The 20,803-nt window shown below is 49.7% G+C and overlaps 1 protein-coding gene across 1 annotated transcript; it reads left to right on the top strand.

Moving 5' to 3' along the window:
* The first annotated feature begins 667 nt into the window (after positions 1-667).
* LOC138164816 (carnitine O-palmitoyltransferase 2, mitochondrial-like) lies at positions 668-20,244 on the top strand. Its single transcript, XM_069092747.1, has 5 exons — positions 668-864; positions 7,729-7,809; positions 8,323-8,429; positions 11,917-13,218; positions 19,261-20,244. Exons 1-5 carry the CDS (start codon positions 668-670, stop codon positions 19,590-19,592), a joined length of 2,019 nt encoding a protein of 672 aa, XP_068948848.1. The 3' UTR covers positions 19,593-20,244.
* The last annotated feature ends 559 nt before the right edge of the window (positions 20,245-20,803 follow it).

Here is a 20,803-nt window from a genome sequence, read left to right as displayed (position 1 = left end):
CCGGCCAGGAGGGGCTTCTGCCTGCGTACTCTGGGTCCAGCTTATCTGCAAAACGTGGCAAATCAAGAAGACAGGTTAAGGTGGCTTCAGGGAGACAAAATAAACTACAAAGTAAGCTGATTAGATTGAAATCCTCATATTTTTAAAAGTTTATGGTTCCCAGGTTAAGACCCCGGGGCTGCAGATGGCGACCACCCTGTGCCCTTAGCAGCTGCAGCCCCTGGCACTGCCATCTGACCCAGCCCTTGCCCTCCCCCTTAGGACTTTGGGGCCTCTGCATCCACCCTGCAGCTGGGCTCTCTTCTATCTATGGGGACCCGCAGCGGAACGCGGCGGCTTTTCTATTTTCGTACTGAGTGCTTAGTAAATGCTTTTCATGTTCATTAATTCATTCATGCAGTAGGGACAAATGCCAGGTCTTATGCTCCCCAAGAACAAAGGTGTTGGGACAAGAGGAGTTCCGAAAATGACCCCGGGGGCCGAAGCGGACTGCAAGCTCAGCAGATGCAGCGGGTGAACCCAGACCGACCGAGCCTCGCGGAAAGCAGCCGTTCTTCCCTGGAACGTTCCGTGACAGCACGCGGCGCTAGAGGCAGGGGGCGGGGCGCCACTGCGCAGGCGCCCCGGGTTGCCTAGGCGACGGGAGGATACCCAGATGCTGAGCCCCATGGCGTTCCCCCGGCCTGGCCTGCTCCGGTTGGTCCTCCGCCTTCAGCTTGGCCATCACGGCCGCCCCCTGCGCAGAAGTCTCGGGGTCTCCTTCTGGGACGTCGACCGAGACACAGGGGGCAAGAGAGGCAGCAAGGACATGGGCCTGGTGCCCAGCATCGTGCCCACCCTGCACTACCAGGACAGCCTGCCCCGGTGAGGAGGGGGCGGGGTCAGCATGGGGGCGGGGCCATCGGTGGGTGGGGCCACGACGAGGAGTGGTCGCGGATGGGGTGAGGCTTGGACCCGTGCTAGGGGGCCCGCTTTTCCTGCGCTACTGTCTTAAATGGACAGCTTACCCCGGGAGGAGGGGGCGTGGCTTCCTAGCAGCCCTCCAGTGTTTAGTCCGGTTTTTTTCAGTCCTGTCTGACCTTCCGTGACCCCCATTTGGGGTCTTGGCAAAGATATTAGAGTGGTTCGCCATTTCCTTCTCCAGCTCATTTTACAGACGAGGAAACTGAGGCAGGCAGGGTGAAGTGACTTGCCCAGGGTCACACTACTGTGTCCTCCGATTTGAACTGTTCCTGACTCCAGGCTTCCGCCGCATATCTATGCTAGGGGGACCCAGAAGAGCATCTGTCCCAGCCCTGACCCACCTTTACTCTTGGATCCAGGGACACTGACCCCCTGACGCCCCATCTCCAGCCTCCGGGCATTTTCTCTAATTGAATGCTCTCCCTCTTTCCACCCTGCATTACTGACCTCCTGGGCAGCCTGTAAGTCCCAACTAGCATCCCACCCTCTTCAGGAAGCGTCCCCAAGCCCTCTTGCTTCCAGTGCCCTGTACATGGCTTGCTTTGTACATAGTCATCTGCTTGTTGTCTCCTCAGTTAGACTGTGAGCTCCTTGAGGGCAGGGACCATCTTTTGCCTCCTTTTGTATCCCCAGCCCTCCCCACAGGGCCTGGTAGGTGCTTTATCCATGTTTAATGATTGGCTGGTGGTCATCTGTCAGATGAGGAGGCTGGACCAGGTAAACTTCGAAGTCCTTGGCAGCTCTCGGTCTCTTCTTTTTGTATCCCCAGTACCTGACACTATGCCTGGGGTACAGAAAGAAGGGGCTTGATAAAACCCTTATGACTGATGGCTGAGTGTCACCACAGCATAGTCAGGTGGTGCAAGTAGACAGAGAGCTGGAGGACCCGGAATCAGGAAGAGCTGAGTTCAAATCCAGTCTGGTCAGCGTGTCCTCTGGAATGCTCGCTCCATAGGTAACAAACTTTCCCTCTTCTTTACTCACTTCCTCCACCTTCTGGCTCTTATTGAGACTCTCCCCTGCTGGCCACCTTTGTCAGCATGGCCTGACTTTCCCAAGTTCCTTCAGCTGCTGGTGGGGGAATTGGGATACTCCTTGCTCCCCACTGCTGCTTCCAGATTCACCAGATTCCACGCTCACTTGGTGACTTCTCCCTCCATGAGGTTCACTCAAACTGTGTCTAACACCTAATCAAAATGCTGGTGGTGGCTGTTCTCTGTCAACCTCCAGGACACTCCCTTTCCTTTCTCAATGAGTTTGGCGCCCTGCTCACAGACCTTCTCTGCCCTCCCGCAGCTCCTGCCCTCATGCTAGGGGACTTCAGTCTACATATTGATACCCTTTCAAACACTCTACCCTCCTGAAGCAGTTTGGAAGAAGGAAGGCTCAGTTTGGGCTTGTCGAGGGAGCACCTACTTACTTCTCATGGACTTACTTCCTCCCCACCTCTTCCACCCAGAGGGATGGTTGTGCCTTTGAACTTGGCATCACCCACTTCACCACCCCAATTTTCATGAACTCTGAAATTCCCTTTACTCCTCATATTTAATCTCTTGTCATTCAGCCTCCACCTGACCTCCACCTCTTTGGCCTCTCATTGCCCTGTCCTGGCTCCCCTCTCCTCTTCTCTTGAGGCTTTTGCCCCTTTGTCCTATGGTAGATCTCACCCTGCCAGCCCTGGATTACTCCTTCCTCATCTGGCACGAAGAGGTGTCCCTTTCCGTTGCCAAGGCAAGCCCTCTATGTACATGCAGATTTGTCTGTCACCCTCAATCTCTCCCTCTACAGCCATCCTCCTGGACCTCTTCTGTTCTGAAATTAAACTCCTTGAGAATTGTCTATGATGTATGCTTCCACCTCCTCTCCTCTCCCTCTCTTCTTCAGCCCTTGTGACCTCATCATTCCACCAGAGCTCCTCTCTCCAAAGTTTCCTAGGACCTCTGTTGCCAGCTCCAGCGGCCTTTTCTCCATCCTTATTCTCCCTGATCTCTGCAGCCTCTGGTGCTGTTAATCACTCTCCCCTCCTTGATATTCTCTTCTCTCCAGGTTTCTGGGTCACCCCTCTCTCCTCTTTCCTCCTCTCCCGTCCTCTCTGACCTCCCCTTCTCTCTCCCCTTTGCTGGGTCCTCCTCCAGATCATGGCCTCTAACCATAGGTGTCCTCCAAGGCTCTGTCCTGGGCCCTTCTCTTTTCCCTCTATACCACTTCACTTGGTGATCCCACCAGCTCCCATGGATTTAATGAGCATCGTGGTGCTCATGAGCCACAAATCTCCCTCTCTCCCAGCCTCTCTGCTGACCTCCAGTTCCTGGTTGCATCTTCTGTCCAGACTTACTTCATGTCCCTCTTCTGCACTCACTTTATATCCCAGCCACATGGGGCCCTTTTGGTGCCGGGAATGCACTCTTGCCCCCCTCTGCCACTTAGGACTTCTGGCTTCCAGACTCAGCTCACAGGCTTCCCTTCTTGGAAGCACAGGGGACGATCCCCCTCCCCCATATTATCTTGTATTTCCTTAGCAGTTCATATTACATTTTCCCAAGTAAAATAGAAACTCTTTGTGGACAGGGACTGTTTAAATTTTGTCTCTGTATTTCCAGCACTGAGCACACAGTAGGCTTAATTCATTGAATTGGACATATTTTGATTCTCTTAAATATATAAGAGCCTTCAAGGGCCTCAAAGGGTGAGGGCAGACTCATGGCATCAATAAACAAAATGTGTGGGCACAAGTACAAAGTGATTCTGGAGACTAGTCCTGTTAAATATGAGTATGTCCTGAGACCTCCCATTCCCATGTGGTTCAGTACAAAGCAGTGGCAGCACTTGGAGTCAGGAGCCCTGGGTTCTAGCCCTGCCTGCGTCACCTTTCTGGGTCTCAATTTCCTCCTCTATAAAACAGGAGGGTTAGACTAGATGCCCTCACAGGTCTCTTCCAGCCCTAGACTAGATCAGTGGTCCCCTGGGGCCTTCTTGGAGCATGGAGCTGGCTGTGGGCCTTTCTAAGCTCTGGGCCTCTTTATTCCAGCTCTCATTGGCACTAATGAATTGGGTCCCAAGAGGACTCAGAGCTGGTTACATGGGTGCTTCTGAGAGGCTGGGCGTCCTTCTGTTGACATTGGTCTGAGTGTTCTCCTGAATATCAGTCACCAGAAGTGATAATAGAAATAGCACTTATATGATACTTCAAGACTTGTGGAGAGCTGAACAAATATCTCATTTAATCCTCATAGCCTTTGGAGGTAGGTTCTATAATCCCGAAACTGAGGCAGACAAAGGTGAAGTGACTTGCCCAGGGTCACATAGCTGGTAAGTGTCTGAGGTCCTATTTGAACTCGGGCTTTCCTGATTCCAGGTCCAGGGCTCTCTGCACTGCCCCACCTGTCAGTGATTAGCCCTCAAGTACTGTTTAATCTATTAACCAATTAGCTTTTACAAAAGGATATTTACTGAGAAGATGGGACAAGAGAGGAACATAAACATTTTCCCCTAGCTTCTGGGAGTTGAGCACTTCTCTTTACTGCCTTTGTCTCTGGGAGGATCAGGTTGAGCTTACAGCAGTTGAGCCGAGGGTGTTTGACACCCCCCCCCCCATTTACCTTCTGGGTGGTTTCTAGCCAGGGGACACGTTTCCTCATTTTGGCCCCATGGCTAAGCTGCCCAGGGCCGTTTTCCTCATTGGACTCTCCTCAAGAGATGTGGCCCAGCTCCACTTTGTACTTCTGGAAGCCTACACCATCCCAGCCCAGTCTGTCCAGTCTCTAGGCCTCCCTCCCAAAGGCAGCAAAAAACGACATTTGAACAAATGTTGGACAACATTTTATCCAACACAAGATGACTTAGACAGATGATGGCACCTTATAAGAAATGAAGAAACAGTGTCTGAGAAAGCTGGGAGGCCTTGCTTGAGCTGTTGCAGCGATGGGAGGAGAGTTAGACCAGCATAGGCCACAACATCAACACGGAAAAAGGAACAATTTAGGATGACATCGAAACGTGATTTAGTTCGGTGACCATTTGAGACTCTGAAGGATGCCACCTGAGGAAAGAAAGGTGCCAGATGAAGGATGTGGGCATACCCAGCTACAGATATTTGTTACAAAAGTTTGGTTTTCTTTTGTTAATGGGAGGAGAGGGAGGGAAGAAGAAAGAAAGAAATGCTTGGTAACTTTGAAGAGTTTCTACACATCTGTTGGACGTTTACATACATGTCTAGTATATAGAATTAAGATTCTTAATGGCCCTGTACTGAAGGAGGCATTTAATGGATGTCTGGATGGAGGGGGTGCCCCCACTCAGTGGGGCCATGAATTCATTGATAATTGCCACATAAGGTCTACACAGTGTCTGGCCCAGCTCTGGCTAAGCACATGCCCCTTGCTTTCTGAGGTCTGGCATCCAGGTGAGACCCCCAAGGCCTAGGGCAGTGTGAACTGAGGAGACCAGAGGCCTGGCTGGGGGAACCATTGGAAGGGGCATCTGCCAGGGACAATTCCCAACTGGCAGGATGGAAATTGGTTGCAGAATTCAGCTCAGGTGCAACCAAGATGGGAGTTTACTTGTTAGGTTATTCAGAGAGGCCTAGGAAGTCAGGCAAGGAGTCAATCAATCGTGCACTCTGTGCTAGGTGCTGCCAGCAGGAAGCAGGGAGGGAAGGATGGAGAGAGACATTACTTTCTTCTTAAAAAAAAAATTATTTTAAACTTAAATACAAAATAAGAAAAAAAGCATTGCCATGTACACAACAGAATGTAAGAAAGGATTCGAAATATACAGTAACAAAATTCCATTTCAAGAAAGCCCATGGGGCGGCTAAGTGGCACAGTAAATAGCGCACCCTCCCTGGAGTCAGGAGGACTTGAGTTCAAGTCCAGCCTCGGACACTTAACACTTACTAGCTGTGTGACCTTAGGCAAGCCACTTAACCCCAATTGCCTTGACTTCTCCCCTCCAAAAAACAAAAAGAAAGCCTGTAAAATAAATACTACACATTGTGTCCCGAGCTGTCCATCTTTTCTTTGCCTCCTTATAGGTTTTTTTTGTTCTCTGCTGTGCCCATTTTACTTTGTTCTTTTTTCTGCCTTCCTTCCTTTCCCTGCCCCAAGAAGGCTACAATTAAGTGCAGGATATACATACACACACATACATATATTCATACACACTCATACACACATACATATATACCCGTACACATATACATATACTTACATACACATACACATATTTAGATACCTGTAGTCATTCTCATATATAGACATATACATTCATGTGCATCTATGTAAGACTGTCTTATACTTCTTTGTCCTCTGTTTCTTTGAGGGTAGATACCCTCTTCTTCATAGGTCTGAGCATTTCCATGTTTTTCTAAGCCCACCAACTTGTTTCCTTTACCACAGGAATATTCCAACCTTATACTGCCTAGTTATTTAAAATAATCTAGAGCATACTGCTTTAGTGGATTAGGGATTAGGGATTAATGGATTTAATATGGATTAATATGGCTGATATGACATTTCTTAACTTTAAAATGAAAAGACTGGAAATTCAGCCTCTTTAGCGAGGGCGCAGGACCAGCCACAGAGAAAGATGCTTGGAGCTTTCTAAATTCCTCATTCCATCTCTAGCCTCTATGCCTTTGCATAGTGGTTGGCTCTTGACCAGACCAATCCTTGCTTCCAGGAGCTTCTGGAAAACTCTTTCTTTCTCCCAGGCCCCTCCTCTCTGATGCCCAGGGTGGCGGGGGTTTGGCATTTGGACACCAGAGCAGGTCCTGGTGAAAGCCCTGAGCCTGAGGTCAGGAAAACCAAGTTCTTCAGCTAGCTCTGCCACCATGGCAAGTCACTGCCCTTCTCGGCCTCAGTTTCCTCCTTTTTCAAGCCGGATGGAAATCATCAGTGATCCCAGAGATGGTGGAGGGCAGGGGCTCACCTCCACTTGCAGGGACATGAAGTCGACTGGCTTGTGCCAGATTAAGGAGAATTTATTACAGCTCATAGTACAGGGGAGAAACATTGTCATTTGCAGGGAAAGACCCAGAGCCAATTCCATCCATGGAGTCCAGCAGCACCAGCCTCAGTTGTTACCTGGGCTGTCAGCTAGGAGGAACTGGCTTTACCTGTTTGGTCAGTCAGGCATTCAAAGAGTGATTATTGCACCTGCCGAGGGGTGTGGTCAATAAATCCTAGGTTTGGAGTCAAGAGGCTCAGTCTGTATGACTGTAGTCAAGTCATTTCCCCATCTTGGATCCAGTTTCTTTGGCTGTAAAATCGAGTGATTGGACCACAAATGGAAAGCAAAATGCTGTGCAATTATAATGGCACCAGCAATGACCAGGCACGGACAGAAAGGAGACAGGTGAGGATGTTCTTCCCTCTTTGCTGCTCAGCCTCCTTGGTGTTCTGCACTTTACATTCCATCTCCAGCCTCCAAGTCTTTGCACAGAACCCCCCCCCTCCATTCTTGGAATGAAGAAGTTGGGTGCTGTAGGATGCTGGTCCTGACTGAAGGGTTGGGGAGTTTTGCCGAACTGTGTTTTGTCTTCTTTGGATGTAAGGGATGGCTGGTTCTCTGGGCAGAGGAGGATGTGAGGGGACATGCTGGTGTTGTAAAACACAACGAGGGGGTCCTCCCAGCAGATCTCCAAGGTCCTTTGCACCTCTGGATTCCCTCCTCCCTGCCTGCAGGGCCTTGTGATGGTAGGTGAGCCCCCCTCAGCAGAGCTGGGGCCAGGCTAGACACAGACTAATGTGATTGTTTTTTCTTCAGATTACCCATTCCCAGACTTGAAGACTCTATTGCAAGGTACCTGAGAGCACAGAAACCTCTATTAACTGCAGATCAATTCAGGTATAGATAATAAAGAGTAAGAAATAAGAAACTCTCCATGTTGTGTAAGGAGTTCAAAGAACTGTGTGGTCATGGACCCAGCAGAAATTATGGGGAGAATGCCACATGCCTCCTTTCCAGTAATGTCTTTGGCTGGCTGAACCATTGGTGAATTCCAAGCTAACTAGAGGTTGATTAGCGGCAGTTTTAATGGATTATTTCTAGAGCTGGCTGGGGTTATACTGATTGACAAGTCAACCAGCCAGTGCCAGGGCACAGAAGAATGCCCAGAAAGTGCCCAGTGTGCCCTCTTTCTTCTCCACTCATCGATTCCTCCTAAGAAGAGCCCCAGAAAGGGGAGGCAGGAGGGTGGGCTGCTGGGCTGCTGAGGCCAGGGGCCAGAGTCACCAGCACAGGCCAAGGCAGGTTGGAAGTGGAAGCAGGGAAAGGAGGAGGAGGAGAGGAGGGAATTAGGAAGCTGAAGGTGTGGCCGAAGGCCAGTGCCCAAACCGAAACTCTGCTCTGTTATTTCAGGAAAACAGAAACATTCTCCCAAGACTTTCAGCGAGGCCTCGGCAGAGAGCTGCACAACCTGCTGACCTTTCAGGACCAGCACAGACAGCACACTAGCTATATTTCAGGTAGGAGATGATGGCGTGGTTGAGGTTTGAGGCAGCCCTGGAGAATGGATCTAAGAAGGCCACAGCTTGGTAGCAGGGGCCCCGTTCTGAACTCCTCATCCCTCCTTTTCACCCACAAAGCCGTTTTCCAGGATGTCAGAGCTGGTGGGGCCCACCTCGCCTCAGCCGCTCACCTGCCCAACACCACTTTTCCTAACTTTGACATGAAGAGGGTAAGGCAGGCCTAGAACTTGGGAGATCTGGGCTCCAGACCCCCCCCCACTGGTGACTTTGGTGGCCTCTGTGTCCAGGGATGGAGCACTGGACGTGGGGGGGAGGGGGAGGAAGCACCTACCATGTGCCAGGCCCTGTGCTAAGTATTTTACAGATAATTCATTGGCTCCTCACAACAACCCTGCAAGGTAGGCACGGCTGTCATCCTCATTTTACAGTTGAGGAAACTGAGGCAAACAGAGGGTAAGTGACTTGGCCAGGGTCACACAGCTAGTAAGTGTCTGAGGCTGGATTTGAGCTCAGGTCTTTCTGACTCCAGGCCCAGGGATCTGTGGCACTCCCTAGCTACCTGAGTTTTGAGTCCGAGAACCTGCATCCAGCTCTGTCCATGGTCCTGCAAATAACCCATACACCCTGAGTTTATTCAGCAGTAAATAAGGCCCACGGGAGTCTGTGTAGTGTGGACCTGCCCCTCAGTGTGTCCTACAGTTGAATGAAGATTCTCGTTCATAACAAGGGCCAACCCTCAGGAAAATTGAAAATAGTGACCATTGTCTGGGAGTGACCTTCCTGCCACAGCCTTCACCAACCCTCTCCTCCCCTCCTGTCACCTTCTGCCTGGTGGCCAGCCACCATCACCGAGGTGTGATCCCTCTGCCCTCTGCCCCCTGCCCCCTGCCCCCAGGCCCTCATTCTCTCACCCCTGGACCACTGCCCCCATAGCTGCTGGTGGGTCTACTTGCCTTGTCTCCCCCCACTCCAGCCCATCCTGCAGCTGCCAAAGGGGTCCTCCTGCTGTGCAAGTCTGGACCCCCCCCCAGTTATTTATAAACCCTAGTGGCTTCCTGTATGTCACCTCCAGGACCAAGCAGAAAATGCTGTTTGGCTTTTAAAGCCTTAATCACAGGCTCCTGCCCCCAACCCCTCTACAGACACACGCTGTGCTCCAGTGACAGCAACCTCTTTGCTTTTCCTTCTTCTTCCTTCTCTGGATGTCTTCACTGGCCATGCCTGCCCTTCCTCGCTCCTTCCCAGGCATCCCTGGTCTCCTCCAGCTCCCATCTGGCACTCTATGAGGATCCCTTCCTGATGCCAGTGCCTGCCCTTGAGGCTTTCTCTTCTGTATCTTGTCTGAACATCGCTGTCTGCATGTGGTCTCCCCCAGCAGACTAGAAGCTCCTTGAGGGCAGGGACTGCTTTGTTTTGCTTTCCCTTATATTTCCAGTGCTTGGCACTATGCCTGGCACATAGTAGGTGCTTATAAATGCTTGTTCACCTGGCTTAGACCAGGACCCTGGTCATCTCCTCCTACTCACTAATAGATGGAGACCAACAGACACTCTGTTTCCTGTTGTCCCGTATCACAGAGCCACGCGCCCAGGCACCTGCTAGAGCCCAGGCCTGAATGGGCGGGTTGCGAAGGGTACATGCTGACTAGACAGTGGATGGCACTATCTATTATTGCTTTCTGGGTGCCCCTGCCCCTGCCTACTTTTTGACCAAGAAGCTTTGATGATTTCGTTCAACAGTGACCTGCCCTGAACAAAGGAGGGGACTCGGGTGTTGTGTAATCAAATGAAATAAATCTTATTAGGTTGTTTTTTTAAAGATAAACCAGAGGCCATAAACTGCACCAGATCATGGATTCTCGGACATGTCTGCCCCTCATGCTTAGAGGCCTCTCTATGCCTTTGGGGGCCGAGATACCAAGTGATGAAAGCTCAACCAGCCACCTACCAGCGCCTCTTCCTTTGTCCATGTGGGCTTGTTTCCACTTTCTCCACCTGTCTGAATGTCATTCTCAGAGAGAAAGACCTGGCAACCAGAAAAAATGGCAGCTGCAGCTCAGTGGTTCTGGTCCTGCCCTCCTGCCCCCACAGGAGAGGGCAGAGAGAGACTGAGAGAGACAGAGAGAGACAGAAGGTGCGGGGGGACAGTCTCTCTCTCTTTCCCTCTCTCCATCTCTCTCTCTTTATCTCTCTCACACACACATGCACAGATGCACACGTGCACATATAATGGAAAGGGATGCCAGAAAACATCTATGGCAATAGAATGATGATTCCTAAATAACAACTTGGTTCCCATATTTACAATAGAATGTACATGATATCAGTTCAATAAATAGTTATTAAACACCTTGGCTGGGGGCTAGAAGGGACCTCAGAAGCCATTGTGACCAATTCTCATTTTATAGACAAGAAAACTGAGACCTGGAAAGGCATCCTAGGGAATGACAAGAGGCACTTGACTTCCATATTTGGTGTCCTTTCTATTATATGCCACTAGGGGGCACCACAGCACACAGAGTGCTAGACCTGGAGTCAGGAAGCTGTGAGTTTGAATCCAGACTCAGATATTTACTCTCTGAGTAACCCTGGGTGAGTTACTTCACTGCTGCCTGCCTTAGTTTCCTCACCTGTATGGTAATAGGGCCGATCATAGTACCTCCCTCCCAGGGTTGTGAAGCTCAAATAAAATCGTATTTATAAAGAGTTTTGCAGACCATAAGGTAGTGCTTTCATTTCCATGTTAGGCTCCCTCTGTTCTGGGCATGTGGAGATACCAGAGTGTTTCCTGCCCTTGAGTACTTCATGGAACCCATCCGAAAGCCCATGGACATGATTCTCTCTCTTTATTGGTGGAGACGAGTGCCCTGCCTGAGCACACCTGGCTTCTATTCCTGGTTGGCCTCTTAGATGCTGGAAGCAAGAAGGTCCCAAAGTGACTGCATGCTTGAAGAAATGGGGAAAAGACATGCAGCCTGAAGCATCCAGAAGGTTGCTAGCTGAGCCCCTCACATAAGGCCAGGCCTTCATCTCCACCTATAAGGAAAGATTTCCTCTCCAATTGCCTTAGGATGGAGTTCCCCTTACATCCTGCTGAATCTGTGAATACACACAATCAAAGGATATAGGTGTCTCAGAGACCATAGGAGTGGCCTTAAAGATCTGATTCAGTTCCCCTCATTTTACAGATGAGAAAACTGAGGCCTAGGGAGGGGAATTGGCTTGCCTGAGTCTATCCAGGTAGTAATTGATGGAATAGGGATTTGAATTCAGATCCTCTCACCCCCAATCCAGTGTTCCTGAGTTCAAATCCCTGATTTTGCAGAGGAAGAAGCCAAGGCCCTGAGAGTCACTGACTGGCCTGAGGTTATGTGGTAAAGCAGAGGCGAAAGCCCAGTTCTGAGCCCCAATCCAGCTCTCTTCCTGCTGCTTCCTGGGATGTCTCCTGTATATCTTCTTACCTTTCAACACTCCCTTCTCTCTAGATGTGTGGTTGAATTCTTACCTGGGCCGACGCAATCCGCCTGCGTTTAACATGAATGTAGGCTTGGCTTTCCACCCAGACCCCAAAGGGGAGTACAACAACCAGCTCACACGGGCCACCAACATGACCGTCTCCATCATGCGGTTCCTGAGGGCCTTCAGAATGTGTACACTTGAGCCCGAGGTGCTGCACCTCTACCCAGAAAGAACCGACACCGACGTCTTCAGGAGGTTCATCCGCTGGATTCCCAAGCCTTTTGTGTGCCCCGTGGCCGCCATGTTTAATGTCTACCCCATGGACATGTCACAGAACTTCAGGCTCTTTGGTACGAGCCGGCTGCCCAAGTTGGGGCGGGATACACTTCTCACAGATGAGAGGGCCAAGCACCTCTTGGTGCTAAGGAATGGGAACTTTTACATCTTCAACATCCTACAGAGCAATGGAACCATGATCCAGACCTCAGAAATCCATGCCAACCTCAAGTACATACTCTCCGACAAGAGTACCATGCCTGACTTCCCTTTGGCATATCTGACGACTGAGAAACGAGACACGTGGGCACAGCTGAGGCAAGAGCTCCTGGCCAACGGCAACCAAGAAGCCTTAAAGAAGGTGGAGACGGCTATCTTCAGTCTATGTCTGGACGACCTGCTCCTGCAGGACATTGACCACTTCTCCCAGATCATGCTCTATGGCAATGGGCATAACCGCTGGTTTGACAAGTCCTTCAACCTGATCCTGACCAAAGACGGCTCGGCGGCCATCAACTTCGAGCACTCGTGGGGCGACGCTCTGACTGTGCTGCGCTTCATGAAGGAGGTGTTCCGGAACAGCACGGAGGACCGCGCCGTGCAGCCCCAGCAGGAGCCCGCGGCCACCGATGCCTCCAAGGCCGTGAGGAAGCTCCACTTCCATCTGAACGACACCTTGAAGGCGGGCATCATGAACGCCAGAGCCAACTACGACGCGTCCGTACAAACCTTCTCAGTCAAGCTGGTGCAGTTTAAGCAGGAGGGCAAGAGCTTTCTGAAGCAGGAGGGCGTGAGCCCGGACGCCATGATCCAGCTCGCCTTTCAGATGGCGTTCCTCGGCCTCTATGGCCAGGTGGTGTCCTCCTACGAGCCGTGCAGCACGGCGGCCTTCAAGCACGGCCGGACGGAAGTGATCCGCCCCACCTCCATCCATACCAAGAAGTGCTCCCTGGCTTTCCAGGAGCCCTCCAAGCACAGTGTGGCCGAGCTCAAAGACATGCTGCACACGTGCTCCACCTACCACGTCCAGCTGATCAAGGAAGCTACCCGCGGTGAGTGTCCATGCAAGTTACCTTCCGGAGGGGTGCTGTGCTGGGAGGCTCTGCCCGAGCAGGGCCCCAGACTCCCCCGCCTGCCCCTCTCCGACCTCCATCATAGCCCTTAGGCCTCTTTTCCAGATGTTCTTCTTGATCCGGAGATGGGAAAGGGGGAAATGAGGGGGGAGGCTGGAAGAGCCCAGCTCCTAGAATGGGGAGCTCTCATCCGTGATTCCATCTTTGGCTGCCCAACCAGCTCCTCCCAGTCCCTCCACCCCACCCCCAGCCCAGACACATGCAGGCCTGCCCTCATCTCCAGGGAGCCCTGGCCCAGAGAGAGACACAGAGGGTCAGAGAGGGACGTCCTGGGCAGAGCCCTGGACCCTCCAGGGTCTGAGTGACCTCGGGTTCAGAGTCTCCTAAGAAGCTTTCTCATTCAGTGAGAAAAGAGCTCTCCCTGGAAAACCAACCATCTGCCCCTTTTCCCAACTCGATCTTGATCAGACTGCCAGGGTCACCCCGATTCTCATGATGGGGACTGTTAAACATCAAGGTGTGCTCCATGGAAGGCTGCTCTGTCCTCCTCCTCCCTCTTCCTCCTTGTCTTCCTCTTCTTCCTCCCTCTCTTCCTTCTCTTCTTCCTCCTTCTCTCCCTCCTCCTCCTCCTCTGAACCCTCTTCCTCAGGCCACTTCCTCCACCCTTCAGAGCCTCTGACCTCTCCCCAGGCCTGCTCAGCTCCTGATAGCCCCGCAGCCCTCTCAAGCACCAGGGCTGCGGAGAGGCCCCTCCTGTCAGCTGTGCAGAACCCCTGGCCCTTGGTTGCCAGGCTCTGGCAGAGGCTCGACTGTGCACACAGTGGGAGTATGGTGCATATTTTGATTAATGAAATTTTGGTGGAATCCACAGGCTTTCTAGTATCTGATATCAACTCTTACAAGAAAGTTTTTTTAAAAAGCTGACCCGACTACTCAGTAAGTATTTATTGGGCACCGACTGTATGCCAGGCACTGTGCCAAGTACTAAGAATACAAGGTAAAAAATGAAACTCTCTTTGCCTTCAGAGAGCTTCCATTCCACTGGGGCAGTGTCATGTACACATATAACTAGAATGGGAGTTCCTTGAGAGCAGGGAGGGTCTTGCTTAGTACAGTGCTTCAAACACAAGTGTTGGAATGTTTCTTTCATTCATTCAAGTAGATACAAAATACAGACCATGTAGATCCAAGGTAATTTCAGTGGCCAAAAGGGAGATGATTGATCTGGAAAGGCCTCCTGTAGGAGGCTGTGCTTTGACTAACTTTGGAAGAGGCTGGGGATTCTCAGAATTGGAGGCAGTGCATTATGGATGTGGGAGAAAGAATTGTGTCAGTGAAGGTCAGTTTGTCTGGGTCTTAGCTCATGGGAAGTGGGGCAGGGTGTAATTGGGCTGGACCCAGGTTGGGAAGGGATTCAAGGCTACATGAGAACTTGCAGGTCAGTGCTTAGAAGTCTTCCAAAGGTATGGGGTCCAGATGTGTGTGGCTGCCCTGGAAGCCCCATGTGGGGTGCCCCCTTGTGCTGTGCCCTGGCTAAGGACATGGGCAGGCTCCCAAGTTCAGCTAAATTCTACAAGCAGATTTTACACTTTGCTGCCTCTAGAGTCCTGTGCCAGGAGCTCCAGGAGATTCAAAGTTCAGGTCAAAGATGTCCCCTTACTCATGTGGCTTGTTGTTGGCTGGGGCGGGGAGGGGAAGAGGAGGAGATAAGCATGTGCAGCCAGGAAGGTACATTGGAGGGTTCAAACAAACGAATGTGAAGCCTAAGGGGGAGGTCGCTTCTTGGCCTGCTCAAGCTATGATGAGGTTGGGGACTGGGAAGGGGTCAGGGAAGACATCTTTGAGAGAGTGGCATTTGAGTTTGACTTTAAACAGAGGGGGAGACAGGGTGTCCTGGGCACAGACAACAGTGTGAGTAGGGGCACTGGGGCAAATGGGATTGAGGAGAGCTTTTGGTGCCGGCTGGAGTAGTTTTGGACTTTTCTAAGGAGTGTCTGAAGAATCCTCAAAGACACTTTTCCTCTTCTGCCTTGTAGACAGGGAAGGAAAGACTAGACAACCCAGGCAGTGGGTCCTAGCATCAGAATCCTGAGTTGCACGAACCCTGAAAGGTCCTTTTGTCTCACTCCCTGCCCACTGGACGAATGCCCTCAGCAGCATTGCCTGTCAGATGCTGGGGAGACGGAGGGGAAGCCTGCCTTCAGGGAGCTTACCATATCCTTCAGGCTACAGCCAAGATGACAAGAGAGGCATTCCAGCTGGCAGGACCATCATGCCATGATATAAGATCCAGAGAAGGGAGAACTCTAGTCATATTCCTGTGCTCCTGAAAGGTCTGGCCCTTCCATCCCAGGTGTACACCCCATGGGAACAGAAGCAGAGGAGGAGAGTAATCCGGGGCTGGGGGCTGGCAAGGCTTAAGGGGCAAAAGGACAAAGATGTGAGAGACTGCGTGAAGGGGAGTTGGTTAACTGTAGGGTGAAGATTGGAAAGGGAAGTCAAAGCAAGGGAAGTAAGAAATTACTGAGGGGTAGAGAGATCGAAGGTTGCAATGGGGGCAAAGGAGAGGTTTAGGAGGGGTCAGGCATAGGGAGAGCTGGAATTCTAGGAGGCTATGATTAGACAGAGGAATGTCAGTTTCTGATTAAGGAAATGCTTGTGGGTAATGGTGGGATACATGATGACCATCCCTGTGGGTGACCAACCTGGACAGGATCATTGGATTTAAAGGAACTGAGGAACTAGAAGCTTAAGAAGGAATCAACATGGATGGTGAAGGCCCCTGGCATAATGGGATGTAATGGTAATGTAATTTTGAATTTGAAGATCCCTTTGTGTTGGCAAAAGTAGAAGGTACTTAACACTTAGTAACTGATCAAGCCTCTGTTGGGGAAACAGAAGGTATGAACTCCTGTCTTCTGTTACTGATATAACAGGAAGAGGTTGGTTGAAACAGGAGGTAGCTAATGCTGTGTGTATATAAGAAAAGCCCCAGAGAGGCACAGGCAGAATTTTCTTGAGACTTAAGATCTGGTGGCAGAGCAGCTACAGAAGAATGGAGACCTGAGCCAGAATTTCCTGGGAGCTTGTGGTGGTGGAGCTTCTTCTGGACAGGAGACAGGAGCCCAGGAGCCCAGAAATGGTGAAGGATCTGACATGGACCAGACCCTGTGAACTTGAGTGTGGAGCAGGACCTGCCCAGAGAGCTGGACAAGGAACTGGGAGCTGTCTGCCACTGAACCCAGGTAGAATCTGGGACCATGGAAGGGGATCCAGGGAATCTGAGAACAGGCCCCAAGTCAAGATGAAAAGACCTCTCCTTGGGAACTGAGTAATTATGGAATTATAGTTTACTAGTGACCTAAGGGGTGGAGGGTATTGTGTATGATACTTAGTAATTGATTGCTGAATAAGTGACTGATTGAGTTCATCAAGACTTTGCCCCAAGAGTGGAAGACTTTGGCTATTGTACTTTGAGATATTATTACTGATAAGTGACTGCTTGAGTTAACTTAAGAGTGACTATTTTACTTTGAGACTATGTTGTGAATATTATATTGTGATTTTCTGTGATAAGTTGTAATATGGTGAATGCTGTACCTTGATTCTCTGTGAAAGTTTTGCTTTGATTTGTTATGGAATAAATAGAGTGATTGCTATACAGTGTAATCAGAACCTTAAAAGCTGTTCACAGTAGCATTCTTCTGGAAAGCTTCTGTGTGTGGCATTACATGGGAGGAGCTGGAGAGGGAAGGAAGGGGGTGAGCCAGGGCTTAAGGTCATTGAGAAAAAGGGGAAAATGTTCTGGGCATTGATAACAACCACCATGATTCGAATAAAGTGAAAAACTGTAATTGAGTGAATTTTAAAGAGGTTGCTGAGTGATATGAAAAAGAAAGTCTTAAAACCCTTCCAGGACCTATGTGTTGGAGGCATAAGGGGAGACACAGCCAGGGTGAGACAAGACGGCCAGGGGTTTGGTGTCACCTAGGGAAGGCTGGCTCTCAATGAAAGCACGTTAATGGAAGGAGCACGGAAGGGAGAGGTCCAGAAGAAACGGGCATCCCAGAGAGAACAATGGAAGGGCAGGAAAGGTTGTAGTGGGTCTTGGGGAAGAGCAGAGGAGGATAGAGCAGTAGTTTACTCCTAGGAAGCCAAAGGAGATTCCACCATACAGCTGAGGGAGAGAAAAAGTTGTGGGAGTTTGTGGATGAACTGTGATGCTCCCAGACTCTCAAAGGAGTTTTGTAGCAGGCCACGAGTGTGGCCCCTCCTGAGCCTCCTCTGGGTGGGCCTGCTCAGTACCAAGGACAGGAGGAAGGGGAACTTCTAAATACTCGAACTGCTTGTCTTATGGGCCAAGGATAATGACGCTGGAAATGGAAACCTGAGACACAAGATAAATAATCAGACTTCCCTAAAGGACCTTATCCCTGACGTCTTAGAACAGCTGCAGACATAATTCCCCAGTATCTGTCACTGATCTTTCAAAGACCACAGAGAGTAAAAGAATCACAGGAAGGCTGGAGATCGGTACATTGTTTTAGAAGGGAAGGAATGGAATCTGAAAAGGAGGGGGCCATGGGCTTGATGTTGATTGATGCCAAGATTATAGAATCAGTCATCAAAGGGAATGCCAGTGAGCACCAGAAAAGGAGGACCCAAAGAGCCGGCCCGTCTCCTTAAGAACACACCATGTCAGACTAACCTGCCTTCCCTTTGGGGAAGGGTTACTAGACCAACAGGCCACGGGGATGCCCTAGATGTGGTCTGTCTAGATTTAGGCAAAGCTTTTAGCAGAGTCTGTCCTTCTCTTCCCCCCTCCAGTCAGCCCCTCCCGCATACTTTCCTGTCCCCCAGGCTCACAGTCACAGGGTTTTCCTTAACTTTTCTCTCTCCCCTCATCTGCCAGATTCAGTCAGTTGGCAAACCTGGTAAGTTCTACTTCCACAACATTTCTCATGTTTAGCCTCTTCTCCCTACTCACACTCCCTCTTTGTCTGGGCTACCACAATAGCGTCCTTGGACTCTCTGCTTTCATCTGGCCTTCACATAGTAGCCAAAATAGCCTTTTGAAAGCCTAGGTCCATATATGCTGCCCAGGAATCTTCAGGGGCTCTCTATTGCCTCTAGGATGAAATAGAAACTTCTTAGCTTGGCATTCAAAGCCCTTCAGTGTGGCTCCAGGATGTGTATCTAAACTTTACTCTTGTTCACACACTTAGTAATTCAGCCATACTTGGCTTCTTGGTGTTTCTCACACTCAATATAAGAGTTCTGTCAAGACTCAGTGCCCTGATGGCTGGAATCCAACCACTTCTCACTTTTTTTGCCTTACCTTCCTTATGGCTGACCTCAGAGATCTCACCCTTGTGTTAGCACTGTCTCATATTTATTTATCTCTTTACATGTTGTATTTCAAACACACCCTGTCCCCAGCACAGAAGAATGCAAGTTTCTTGACAGTGAATATTTGTCAATTTGTTTGTATACCCAAGCTGCTAACATAGGGCCTTGCACATGGTAGGGATGGAAATGAAATTCTATACTTGTGGATGAGATAGAGAAATGCAAGGTTAAACCATATTCAATGGATTTAGCACCAGATCGATTCAATGGATTTAGCACCAGAATGATTACCAATGGTTTGATGCCAATAGGGTTGGTTGCCTTGGGAGGGGACAGGCTCCCCCAAGCAAAGGTTGTATGACTACTCCTGGGGTATGTTGTCAGGGAGATTCTCATTCAGGTGTGAGCTGAGCCAGATAGCCTTGGAGGGCTGACTTACCTCTAGACTCTGTAATTCTGAGATTAGATCATGGACCACATTACCTGGAGCCAAAAGGGCCTTTGAGACCATCCAATACAATACCTTCATTAAATTTTTAGACCTCAAGAACCTGAGGCCCAGAGACTGAGAGCCTTGTCTGAGGTCATGCAGCTATCCCAAGGGGTGGGTGGGGCTAGTCCCAGAGCCATTCCCAATCTAAAATTCCACCACCATTTTGGTCCTTTTCACAGGTCAAGGCTTTGACAGACACTTGCTTGCTCTTCGGATCTTGGCTGATACCAAAAGGGGCTGTTTGCCTAATATCTTTTATGACTCTGCCTACAGTCAGCTCAATCACAGCTTCATCTTCTCAAGGCACCTCTTCAACCCGATGCTGAATTTTGGGGCTTCTATGCCCATAGTACCTGATGGCTTTGCGATCACTTACTTGGTACAGGATGACAGCATCACCTTCAACATCACCTCTTGCTCTAAATACAACCTCCAGGACTTCATCCAGAGCCTTAAAACTAGCCTGGAAAAGATTGTGGTTGTTTTAAAAGGCAAGTCCATTACACAATAGCACTTCCTGGCCACCCACAGAATGAACCATGGGAGCTGATAGGATGAAAGAGGAATCCGAACCTTTTCCTATAATATAGACAGATAAGTTATCTGTCTATATTCATCAGCTACTAATTTATCACCTACCTATTTCTATATCTGTCTTAACATCTACCCACCTATCACCTGTGTATCTGTCAATCCATCAGTATCTCTCTCCATCTATGTCATCTCTGTCTTTTGAGATTTCTCCATTTTTTATCTACCTTTATCTGTGCCCATCCTTGCATATATCCCTTTTGCTATTACTCAACCATCTTTATACTTGTCTATCTATACGTCTATCTACCTGTCTTTAAATCTATCTATAAATCTCTCTCTCTCTACATGTATCTTTACAATAAAGCTTGAATTTAGCAATGTGCTTGAGTTAACCTCCAACACTTTTTTCTTCCAACTCTTACTCAAAGGCTTTCTAAAACCTCTCAGCCTGCTGGCTGTCCTGCAGAGCCCACTGAACATAATTCTTTCTCCCTCTAATGTCAAAGACTTTCACAATAATAGTTTGAGTGTAGACATTATGGCAACTGTCTCTTTGAACACAGTAGTGTGGCCAGCAGTTTCAAGGATTGAACTGAATGGAAGGAAAGCCCAGGACACATTCTAGTTATCCCGTCATGTTTTTTGGTTTTTGGTTTTGTTTTTTAAATAAATCTCTGATGTCAGCTGGATTGGTCATTTGTCTATTTTTTCAAATGGAGAGCTGAAAATATTTTGAAAAGTTGATGCTTTTACTCGGTTGAGTTCTTGCTCAGTAGAGTTCGAGTTCGCTGTGGATTTGTTTGTTTTGGGGGCCCCACACATGGGAGGGCCTCCTCTTTCCATCATAGTTACCACTCCTCTCCAGTTACAGGCTGGCTGAGATGACAGAGGAGACGCAGAAAGAATGAATTGGTGCCATGTTTTAGTTAATAAACAAGCCCTCCTCATCACCTCGTTCCCCTTTACTAGGAGTGCTTGTCTTTGGGAGTTTGCCTCCTCCTTCCCATGTAGCCCAGATGAGGCCCCAGGTCTCAGGGAGCTCAAGCTTAATCACAGATGAAAACAGAAGTCATCATATGAGTGAGGTGGCGATGAAAGAAACCGATCTCCTCCATCACAATCCCAGTGCGGGCCACCTTGGGTGTGTCATCTGATCCCAAGTTCAGGAGAATGGGGGGAAGAAGGGAA

This window comes from Petaurus breviceps, unplaced genomic scaffold (genome assembly GCF_028583685.1).
Source record: "Petaurus breviceps papuanus isolate PSGF00001 unplaced genomic scaffold, PetGlider_PUasm1.0 207, whole genome shotgun sequence".
In the NCBI taxonomy this organism is placed as follows: domain Eukaryota; kingdom Metazoa; phylum Chordata; class Mammalia; order Diprotodontia; family Petauridae; genus Petaurus; species Petaurus breviceps.
Note: the sequence above shows the minus strand (reverse complement) of the source record. Positions and strands in the feature narration are given on the sequence as shown.